The sequence below is a fragment of the Rhineura floridana genome, chromosome 4 (genome assembly GCF_030035675.1).
Source record: "Rhineura floridana isolate rRhiFlo1 chromosome 4, rRhiFlo1.hap2, whole genome shotgun sequence".
Taxonomy (NCBI): Eukaryota; Metazoa; Chordata; class Lepidosauria; order Squamata; family Rhineuridae; genus Rhineura; species Rhineura floridana.
In genome coordinates, this window is record NC_084483.1 from 65,586,329 (window position 1) to 65,597,988 (window position 11,660).

Sequence of the window (11,660 nt, forward strand, 5' to 3'; positions counted from 1 at the left end):
ACTATGCAAATGCCCTTTCTAAGGACTGGAAAACCTCTCATGTCTCTGGACTTGGAGTTATTTCAGAAGACTTAGGCAAATGAGGGGGAAAAAATCTAAGAGTGATATAAAATATTAATTTTGCAAATCCTTATACACAACCAATGCGCTGCTAGACTTTTCTTCATGGGATTGCCTACAATATTTGACTGGGAGTTTTGCTGTGGAAAACTTACACAAAATTTCCTGAAGAATTTGTTACTCAAAACATCCAGATCTATGAAGTATTTCATAGCAATATTGGTCTTATTTCTTTTGTGTCTCCTTTGTTTGAAGATACATATGGGATTCTGGGGTGAGTCCCAGGACAATATGTGTATTTTGCTTGCGTTCCTTAAAGCGATTCTCCACTTGAATCGATTAAATCGATGAAAGTGATTCTCCACTTGAATGGGTGTGGAGGATAAATAATATATAATTGGAATATCTCAGAATTAAGATAAAGAGGCCAAATGAGAAGAATAAATGTGTAAACATAGGATTGCATTGCACCTAAGTACAATGCTGCTTCTGAAATTCAACAACTTCATTAGGACGCATAGTCCAATGGCACTCTAAAGTTTCAGTCATTTACATTACTCACTTAATGTCTAGTCAAATGCTTTGGCATGGTGGCACTGACTATTTAGTTTCATTTGCTGCTGATGAAAGCCAGTCCGTATTGTTTGAGCTTTTCAGATTTACACCATCCTCCATCCAAAAAACTGCTTCTGACAAGTGAGGTGACTTTGTTCTTTCTAATGGAAGTCAGTCTGTACTCATCACAAAAAGACCAAAATTGTCTGAAACACTGAAAATACCAGACACAGAAAAATAGAAAAAATAACATTTTATTTACCAAAAAAATCCAAATATTGGATGCTGTAAACAAAATTCACAATCTCTTCCCTGTAGCGCTGAAGCAAACACTTTTGTTGGTTAAAAGTGTCTGTTTTCCATATGCTTTTTGTTTCAGCCTGCAACAGAACCCAGAGTTAAAACGTTCTGAAAGGAACAGTCCAAGGGAAGCAGTTTGATGCAACAGGATGTCTTGCTAAAGATTACAGTTGTGCAGAATTCCAAAGGAGAACAAATTCAGCATCGCTTACTACAGACCACAAGAGTTTGTGATACCACATTCAGCCAGTCCTGTGGTGTTTAACTAGTTGCAGTAGCAGCTTGCTAACAAAGGAAACAGCAAAACCTGTATATGGATTTGGGATTTTCTCTGTTGCACTGGAAATGAGAAAGCCACACACCCCTTCAAAACAAAACAAAACAGGAAAAAGACAAAAGTGCTGAATATGACATAGATAGATATTTCTCTCCCTCTCTTTTCATTTTCTTTTACACATTTTTCTTTCTATTAACTATTTAAAGCTTTCTCTGAATTGATAAGAGCCTTCAATATAATATCAAGCATTTTACAACAAGCATTTATAAGCTATGCATGAAACTTTGTGCAATACATAGCAGCAAACACATTTTAAAGCATTTAAACAGTTATGAAAAACATAAATCCTGCTTCCATTTTTCTTTGCCTCTTAGTTTTTGTTTTGCTTCCCACCCAAAAAAATCTTCTTTTGTTTCTGCATAATGCAGATTACACATACACAGTACAATTCCATTTATCTGAACTGAAAGGACCCAGGACTGACAATGACATATTTAGATAAATGAAAGTGATATTTACATAAGTGTAACAATACAAGCAATCACCAGGACTCCACATAGCAGATATGGACAACTGAGAATTTTACCACTTGGGCGAGAGAGAATCTTTATTTCATCAAGTGAATTAAACTCTACAGCATGTGATGCAAGAGAATTTGCTGATGGCCTGAAATGCAACTGATACTTGAACTACAAGGGGGGCGGGGGAAGTGCGCACCCTGTCATCCCAGACTAACAACAACAGTATTTGGTTTTCTTAATAAAAGATGGAAAAGGCTGCTCCAAAGGAAAAAAATACATATATGTATTATCAGCAATTTGTGGCTGAGGCACTGCCAAATATCCCCAAACCCTTTTCAACAGCGGATGACTCATTCATTTGCAGCAAAATAGCTGTGGTAGGAAAGGCAATACCACATTACCAGCTGATCCTATTTCTCCAGTCTTCTGCTCAGCTTCCATCAGAAATCCCTCTGAGCAGGAAAGGCTAGACTCTGGTTTTGACAAAACACATCTCCCTCCTGGATAGTAATGAGCCAATGGAAATAATCATTGCATTTTCATAACTGATCTGACCATATATATAGTTTCTTAAAAAAGAAACAATATGTAACTAACAGGCAGGCAAAAGCGATGACTGGGACTTTCAAGACAGAACATGGAAATTAAGTTTACATTTCCTGCAGGGACGGGAGTAGATTGAGGTCCTGTTAAACTGGCTTTCAGACATGAAAGGATGGTTAAGAACAGAAGGTTTTTATAATTTAAAAGGATGAAAAGGACAAATACATTGCCAGTTGCTTTATGAGGACAAAGGGATACTAAACTGCCTGGTTAGCACTTAGCAGTTTACTAATCACTCCACTTTAAATATTTTATGTTGCTTGAACACTGTGCTGTGCCACATGTACTTCTCTCCTTTGATTGATTCCTCACTGGTGGGTGGCACGGTCCAGTTTCCTCTTCCAAACCATAACCTTTGCTTCCTTTCTTAGCATTAAGAAAACAAACTCTAGGTCACAATCCAGCACAGGTTTAGACTTAGAACAGTGAAACCCAAACATTGTATGTGCCTGGACTCAAGAGCTGTTCACTCTGCGCTTGATTGTGACCAAGATATTCAGTTAGATTTTTGTTTGCTTTTAAAAGACCAGTGGCAGGAATTGGGATTAAGAAAAAGTGGGGGAGGGAGGGGGAGAAACAGTTAAACTCATTTGCATAATCATCACTAAAGAGGGGAAGGAAATCTCCCAGAAAGATGATTTCTAACTCTCCGCTCATCACTTGAACGAAAGGAAATTAAACGATAGTTATTTGTCCCAATACAAAGATTAGTCATTTTAAATAAGATACAGTACTAAGCTGGAAAATGCAGTGTGACAACCAGATGAAAGATGTTTAATAGTTGCATAAAAATATATATGTGTAAATATAAAATATAGATTTCAAACATCCGTGCAACAGTCTTCATAATGGTTCATTTCACATTTACTAACATTTAGTGGTCCTGAAAGGCACAGTGCATTCTGCTTGCTCTTTTTCAATATTAATAATTAGTTTCCAAATCACCACCTAAGGCAACACTCCATAGCTGTCATGGGCACTTATCCATTTGAGCCAAATTCCAATGGGTGTTTATACATTGGATAGGCCTGCAGTCAATGAACTAGGGAGTTAAGCATCAAAACCATATCACAGTACAAAGTAGAGGAAGAAAGGATTAGCAGGTTAAATGTTTCTCCTGACATGGCTCACATGTAACCCAATGGAGTTTTCTGTTATGTTCCTGCAAACAAATACATCATTTGAATCCCACCTTATTTATTAGCAGTTTGTTTATTCAGATTTTCTGGTGCAGGATTAACTGTCTCTGCAAAGTGCCCACAGTATTATGATATCCTGTTGCAGACTGGAAAACACGCTGTATTTTATTTAAAACATTCCTTAATTGCTACATTATCCCAGACCCTATTGAAAATATGTCTGTGTATGCGTGTGTGATTCACACACGCCAGTACACACACACTCACACACACACCAATATGCACACATGAACCTATGATAACATCACACCAACAATGTAAATGTTATATAGGTATTTGCCAGGAAAAAAAATAGGCGTTTCCTCCACCATTTATTCACAAGCTTATTTTTTGTTTCTTGTGTCCCTGATAAAAAACAAAATGCAAGGTTAAACCACAAAACTATATTCTTCTCATTTCAAATTTTCTGAAAGCATCAGGCACTTTTGTTTAATATTAGCGTGTACAAATATAGTAATGTCTATTTTATAATAGTCTAGTACATTTTCTTCTTTGCTTGGATAACTTATCTGTGAAATCTTTGGTCCCGAAGCATAAGATGCTTGCTACAGCTGGTTTTCTTGCTTTCCCATATTTTTTAAAAATGTGATGCGTGCACACAGCTGGAAATAATGACTTTTGTCACAGTCCTTCTCCCCACCCCTCATTAAAAAAAAAAAGTATCCCTCTACTGCTGTTTTTTTAATTATTATTATTTTTGGAGAAAGCTGATTCTCTTAAAGCTTGCTATTCAAGCAAGCTATTGGTTGTATGGGTTCGTTCCACTGACAGCACTTAATATACGCCCCAAAGGCAGTAATTCCAAAATAGATCTTCTTCCAGCATATCCCTGTGTTATGACTTTAACTTTAAATTCCTGAATACGTATTTAGTTTCTCCCTGCCCCCACTTGTATTCCCTCCTTTTGAAGATCCCATTTTTAAAAAAAAATAAAGGTTTCCCAACTTTCACTATGCCATAGCTATGGGAGCAGGGATTGCCAACCTATATTGTCATCAAGCATTCCTCCCAGGTTTATTTCAAGGGAACCTGTTTGCTTTTCATGACAGGCCTCTAGGCTTTGGGGTAGAATCCAATTATTTTTAAAGTTCTTTTCTAAATCATGCTCCATTACATCAGACAGAAGAACCAACAGCTTTCCTCAAGCTTCAAGACTGGAGCAGACCACCACTGCACAAAAAACACCCCACTGTATTTTTAAAAAAGGGGGAGCTCTGCCTTCCCTTTATTTGCTTGATAGAAAACACATTCCCCACCAAGTCTATTAAAACGGCTAGTTACAGGGCAACCAAGTAGAGTACGTATGTTGCTGACATGGGAACATAGGCTGAACCTGGGCAATGTAATAATTGCTAAAGTTAGCATCTGCTACATACGGGGCTGGCTGGTAGTAGCAGGTGACATTAGCCACATTGGGGATGATGTTTTGCTCAGCTAGTACACGGATGGCCAGCATGGTGATAAGATTTAAAGTCTGTCTCCTCTCATGTCCCATCAGGCACACTGTGCTCTCGTTCACCACACCGTGAAGCGTCATGAGATAGTCATACTTGCGGTCCTCCAGTCCCACAAAGTGGTTCTGCAAGTACGACTCCAACTTCCGCTGCTGTTCCCCAATGTCTGAGAAGTCAATGAAAAACCTTGAGCACATATACCTCTGGAGGGACTTAATCTCAGATTCAGAGGCAGCCCTGAAGCCCCTTACGAGGAGATTGCAGTACTTAAGGAGACCACCTCCCCTGATCTCTTCTGGGTTTCGGGTAGCAATTATCTTGTTGCAAAGGTGATCAAAGGCTTCTTGGAAATCCCCATAGACGCTCTCCCCAATGATAGTTGGGTGAAAAGTCTCCGTCATTGGGTTCTCCGAACATTCGTAAAAAAGGAGGAGAGAGTCTAGCTTGATCTGAAAGGAATCTACGCTGAACTCAAATTGCCTCCTCAGAGAGTCCACAAATTTCAGCTCCACATTTTTGCCACTGTTGTTGGACAAGGAGATGAGACTCCATCGGTTCGAATCATTGCACACTTTCACCATTTTCTGCACATAGGCTTCCTACAATTTGAAACAAATGGCGGGGGGGGGGAGAAGGAGGAGGGAAATGAGCAGATCAGGAAACCAATAAAAGCACCTCCTCTTTGGAGCCTCAATTTGCATATGATCCCAGCTCCACCCTGCCCCAGCTTGCAGCAGAGCAAATTTACAGAGCCCAGGCATAAGAAAGACACACTGTAGACAGATTTAGCATGTGGTTTTGCAGACATGCAGTTGCAAAGGACTAAAGGGAGAGGGAGTGCTCTGGCGTGGTAACTGCACAAAGGACATATTCTGTAAGGATTTTTATTAAGGCTTTTCTTCCAAAGGGATGAAACGCATGCACAGGCAGATTAGTGCAGAGGACGAGACTCATTTGGAAGACTGCTGTTAAAATGTAGAGCAAGTGCAAAAGAGAATAATAAACAGATTCTGTTTCTTGTCTTTTTATAAAGTCACTGGAAGTTTTCACTTTAAAAACCTGCGCCAATAGTCTGGGAACTTTCAACATGATCTCACGCTTCATAAATTCCCCCCTCTCTATACCAAGAAAAGACAAAAACAGCAAGTTTGCAGTGGGAAAATTAATCCTTTCTTCCCTTGCTACACTTGAGTAAAAACTGTGAGGCCATCAAGGCGGGGCTTGGGGGCAGATATCAAGGGCCCCACTCAGCAAAATGAGCAGGAGGGGGCCCAAACTTTACAGGTGTGGCTCACCACCATTGAAGCAAAGCGATATAATACACACAGCCATCTGAAGAATGGGGCAGGGTCCATAAAGCCATCAAGTCCAGAAACTAAAATTATCTAATGACATCACTGGTTTAAAAGGGTACTTCAAGGCAGTCTGGTGTCACCGGCCTTAATTAACAGTGCAATCCAATTCATGCCTACTCAGAAGTAAGATCTATTGGGTTCAATGGGAGTTACTCCCAGGCACATGTATATTGGATTGCATCCTAAGTCACTTACAGTAATCAGTACTCTAAAGGTGTTTAAACATAAAACAGTGAAGGGAATCAGACTTATTTGGGGGGCAAAGGTCTGTGGAAGTCCAGCAACACACGCACGCACACACAGAGAGGGTTCTCAAAATACCTAACTGAACTGCTGAATAGCGTTATTAGAGTATTTGGGCAGAATGACAGTAAATGCAGCCTTTGCATTGAATCCGCAGAGCAAGAAGAGAAGCACCATGCCCCTCCAGTGGTCATAATCCACCAACCAATTAAAAGGAAGTAAGCATAGTTAAAATGCCTCAGTTTAATGTGAAAGCAACAGAACTAAGTCTGCCTAAATTCGTGTGCTTCGGTTTATCTCAGCTATGGATCAAGCAATGTGCGACTCTTTCCTCGTCGCAGGCAAATAATTAAATTGATAAATAGCACGCGCGCCCCCCCCCCACACACACACACAGAATCACCTTAGCGATCGTTCTAATGAGCCATGCCAAGTTAGTATTTCAGTCAGCTTGAAGGGAGGGACCTGCATGTTTATCTCTAATCCCGTTCTTGGGGGGCGGGGAAGCATTTGTTTGGTTTGGGTTTTTTGCTGCAAGCTAAAATATCCGCCAACTTGTGCTAGCGGCTGTATCATCTCCCTGCTACATCACCCTGTCCGCCTCCGGCGTTCTGCGGCGGCCCTTTTTGCAGAACCAAGCGAAGCCACGGGAGTCCTCCCAGCCTGGCGGGAATGCGCGTGTATGAAATTTACCTTCAGGGTCAGCGGGGTGATCTTCTCTTTGTTAACTCCTTCCGGTAAGAAATCCAAAAGGCAGTCCAAGACGACGTCTTTGACCGTCTGGAACTCGGCTTCGCCTTTCAGGTCAGCGCAGAAGATGAGGTCCAAGTCCTTGTAGCCCAGGCCGCTGTCTTGGTGCAAGACGTGGCTGGCCGCCGAGCCGTTGAGGCGCACATCGCGCACGCCGATGCGCCGCTCCTCCAGGCGGCTCCTCACTACCTTGACGATCTGTCGCGGCTGCATCTGCAGCGTGGGGAAGTTGCCCCGGCCGTGGATCGGGATGGTCTCGCTCAGGATGCGGTCCAGGCGCTGCACTTGTTCCCAGCTGAGCACGTTGCAGCGGCTGCTCTCGCAGCAACCCAGGCACGGCTCGGGAATGGCTTCAGTAGGGCTGCCGCCGCTGTCGCCGTCGCGACTATTTTCCTCATCTGCCATGGCCCAGCGCCTTTTGCAAGTTTCAACAGATCAAGTAAGAAAAAGAGCCGTTGTCTTTTCAAGCTTTCTTCTTGCTCCACTTCTAGAGAGGGGTTAAAAAACAACAACAGAAAAGCAAACACCGTCAGTGTCAGTGAATTATACTTTACGATCAGGACTGCTATCCTCAAGCCGCTTCCTCTTGAAGGAATCCCATTAGGGAGCTGAAACGTTTTGAGAATCTCAGCCCCTTCCTACGCGGGGAAAGCGGCGACTTGCGATCGCGCTGCGCGACGCTCTAAAGGGACACACCCGGGCTTACGCCTAATCACCTGCACCACGGGCGCGATCGAACTGCCTTTCTGACCGACAGCAGGAAGGAAAGGAAGCCTGAGGAGCCAAGGGGTGCAGGCAGACTGTGCAGCTACGCACAGCCGGAGGAACCGCCTGGCGTAGCGGGCAACGCTTGCTCAGATGGGTTCATGCAGGCATGCGTCGTTCTGCCGCCGGCTAACAGGGCTCGCGTTTTCCCGAAGCGGCTCCCCCTTGCCCTGCACGGCAAGGCTGTCTCTGGAGCTTTCACGAGTTCTGCCTGGGAATGTCCTCAGTAGTTTTTTATACGGGGTTTCTCGCTCTTCCGGGGATCCGAGTCACCGTCCGCTCCCCACGCCCCTCTCATCTGCATATCGACGCTTCTTCTCTCCCCGTCCACTTTTCCGACACGCCCATTTATTTGCATAAACAGCTGGTTGCTGTGCTTCTCACAGCCGCTTTTCTAGAGCTGCTTCCTCCTCCTTTTTCCTCCCGAGCCAACGAATTCTCTCCCTTCTGGACGGGGAAGAAAGGTGAAAGTCGGAGTGATCTGGATCCCGCTGGAACTTCCTGGAAGGGGCTGGCAGAAAACGGACACTATGGGTCTGCAACGTGTTATCGAGGCCATTAGGGACCAGCGGGCGTTCGTTCAGGAAAAGAGAGTGGGAAGCGATATCAGCCTGGATGTGGCACGTTCTCTGGCTCTCGCTGCCGAGGATGTGCTTTGCAATTGCCTTGAGCCGAAAGGGTCGGGGAGGTTGCCAGGGATGGGATCGGTTGCAGCCTGCGTTGGAGAAGCTCGCCCTAATGAGGAGCTAGCTGGGGGTCTCTGGGAGGGAACTGCTTTGTGCCCCTTTCGGAAGGCGCTCTCTGGATTCCCAGACAGCCCAGAGTTCCGTTTTGTTTGTAACTGCACGCCATGGTCAGAGCGCTCACTCCACAGCGCGCCCGCTTCCCCTTTTCCCCCTCTGGAATTGTCAGACCAGTCCAGAAAAAAGGAACAGGAGGCTGCGCTATCTGAGGGATGGCTGCAGTTTACACCTTAAAGAGGCTCCCATTGATGTCTATGGAACAAAAGCAACTGCTGAAAAGGAAAGGGAAAGCACAAGCGCTTGCACGCGTTGCACTCACTCGCTATGTTATAGCGCCCGGAGGGGCCGAGAAAGATCCCGCTGCGCCTAGACTAGCGAAGCAGAAATGCCGCCTGGTTTTTCACACCACTTATGTAACACGGGAGAAAGTGGCCAACAGCCCCCGGCGGGTTTCTTAAAAAGCCGAGGTAAAAAGCCCCCATATTTCGTGGCTGTCGACGCTACTCCCCCGACCCCCCTCCCCGGAATAAAGCTTGGTAGGGTTATGCACTTGGTAGCCAAATCCCGAGTTCCAAACGGTGTCTTTGGGAATATATCCCAGTGGAGTAGAGGGGGCTTAAGATGGTGTTCAAGACGCTTTGTGACAGGATTCTGGATACAGAAGGCCCTTATTCTGAAAGAGATAAATCCGTGATTTGGAGCTGAAAATAATATTATTAGGAACTGGCTAGAAATAAAATCAGAGGACCGCACACACACACGCACTTGTTGCTGCGAGCGACAGAAGTAAAAATACGAATGGGGGAAAGCTTTTTATTAGATCGCCTTCCACTCTGCCGATCCGTAGTTCTGTGCAGCTAGCAAATCCTTTGCCAGAGGGAAGGTGGCCTAATAGAAAATGTTACAGCCTTCTCCTTTTTGTATCCCTTGGAAGTGACAGTCCAGTCCACCGTGGGTTTAACAGTTGCGCAAAGTTTTAACTAATCTTGGTTGCTAGATGGAACTGCCCAGAAACAGGACACGGGGGTGGGCGGACGGGGAACATCCTCCCTGGGGCTCACATAGGACAGAGTGTTTGCCTAATGCAAGTAATGTTCAAACAGTATAATGCAAAAGTTGTCTGCTTTAACAACTATTATTACAGCTAGACTTCTTTTACTACAGAAGAAGTATCATATAATGTTATCCAATAAGGGTTACATTTTATTTCTTACAAAGCTGTGAATGTTCCTGAAAAGTTTGCATCTGATAATGCATGCACAAGCGATAAAGGGGAAATGGTATGCAGAAAACTCACTCTTTCTCTCTTCCAGCAGTATAATTCTTCAGTACGAGATCACACCATAACTTGCCAGCTTGATTTCCAGAGACTCCACCTGCGCAGATTAAATTCCTCTTTATATATGAGTGCGTAGGGCTTTAGAGGCATGACAGCACAGGATTGGTGGCCGATGTTTTATGCAGAGATGAAGAGGTGGCTGTCACATTTTCCGCGGGAAGGTGAAAGATCGAGAGAGAGTAGGAGAGGGGGACTTTAAACACAACACCAGCAGCTGCTTGAAGATCAGTGATAGGAGCGGGGCAGAACGTCACAGGTACTGACGTTCCAGCAACAGTTGCAGGGCGATTCCGAAAGGCTGTGATGTATGAAGGGCTTCGCCAATCACCGTTGGCTTGGCCGTGATGATGTATTTTCCTCCTGGCGTAATCGTGGCAGCTCCGAGTGAATGAGGAGGAGGGGCGAGTAAACACGTTCACGCACCGAAGAGCTGCCTATTCACAGGCATTGGAAGAGCCTGTGTCGTAGGAGCGACGTCGTGCTTCGGCGCGGGGACACGGGTGGAAAAAAGAAGGCCTTTCCTTCTTTCCCTTCCCATGAGCCGGGGGCGGGGAGGGGGGGCGCTGTCTTCGGGCCGGTTGTTGGCAACACGAGCTCGAAATGCTACAAAATGTTCTCTACAAACGCTGAAGGAATTATGGGATGGAAGGATGGTATATCCCTTCTCAGCTGCTGGGCTTCTCAGCTGTTCGCTTGGAGCGGACTACAAGCTGAAGATGAGGCAGAAACCGAGCTTCATGTATTGATCCTGTCTGGACCACATGCCCTAAATTAGGAGTAGCTAATGTGGTCTCCCCTCCCACATGTTGTTGGTTTTCAACTCCCATAGCCAGTGGTCAGGGATGAAGGGTGGCAGCCCAACATCATCTGGAGGATACCACTTTGGTTACCTCTGCCCTAAAGATTGAGATGTGAATGTTGTTGTTGTTATGTGCCTTCAAGTCGATTACGACTTATGGAGACCCTATGAATCAGCAACCTCCAAGAGCATCCTGTTCAGATCTTGTAAGTTCAGGTCTGTGGCTTACTTTATGGAATCAGTCCATCTCTTGTTTGACCTTCCTCTTTTTCTACTCCCTGCTGTTTTTCCCAGCATTATTGTCTTTTCTAGTGAATCAGGTCTTCTCATGATGTGTCCAAAGTATGATAACCTCAGTTTCATCATTTTAGCTTCTAGTGACAGTTCTGGTTTAATTTGTTCTAACACCCAATTATTTGTCTTTTTCGCAGTCCATGGTATCCGCAAAGCTCTCCTCCAGCACCACATTTCAAATGAGTTGATTTTTCTTTTATCCACCTTTTTCACTGTCCAACTTTCACATCCATACATAGAGATCGGGAATACCATGGTCTTAATGATCCTGACTTGGGTGTTCAGTGATACATCTTTGCATTTGAGGACCTTCTCCAGTTCTCTCACAGCTGCCCTACCCAGTCCTAGCCTTCTTCTGATTTCTTGACTATTGTCTCCATTTTGGTTAATGACTCTACTGAGG

General features: G+C 44.4%; 1 protein-coding gene across 2 annotated transcripts; it reads right to left on the minus strand.

Moving 5' to 3' along the window:
* Positions 1-853: 853 nt before the first annotated feature.
* On the minus strand, positions 854-10,408 carry LOC133383122 (terminal nucleotidyltransferase 5A). 2 transcript variants are annotated; one of them, XM_061623208.1, is made up of 3 exons: positions 10,123-10,408; positions 7,261-7,804; positions 854-5,568 (listed from the first exon to the last, which is right to left on the minus strand). In XM_061623208.1, the coding sequence occupies exons 2-3, from the start codon at positions 7,720-7,722 to the stop codon at positions 4,789-4,791; spliced, it is 1,242 nt and encodes a 413-aa protein (XP_061479192.1). In that variant the 5' UTR covers positions 7,723-7,804; positions 10,123-10,408; the 3' UTR covers positions 854-4,788. The 2 variants fall into 2 exon arrangements, with proteins under 2 accessions (XP_061479192.1, XP_061479191.1); XM_061623207.1 differs by lacking the exon at positions 10,123-10,408 and adding an exon at positions 8,034-8,451.
* Positions 10,409-11,660: the final 1,252 nt, after the last annotated feature.

Excerpts from the sequence above, each read along its gene's own strand:
- LOC133383122 (XM_061623208.1), bottom strand. The coding sequence starts at position 7,722 with ATGGCAGATGAGGAAAATAGTCGCGACGGCGACAGCGGCGGCAGCCCT. Across the intron at positions 5,569-7,260 it reads TCACCCCGCTGACCCTGAAG|GAAGCCTATGTGCAGAAAAT; the intron begins GTAAATTTCATA and ends TTCAAATTGTAG.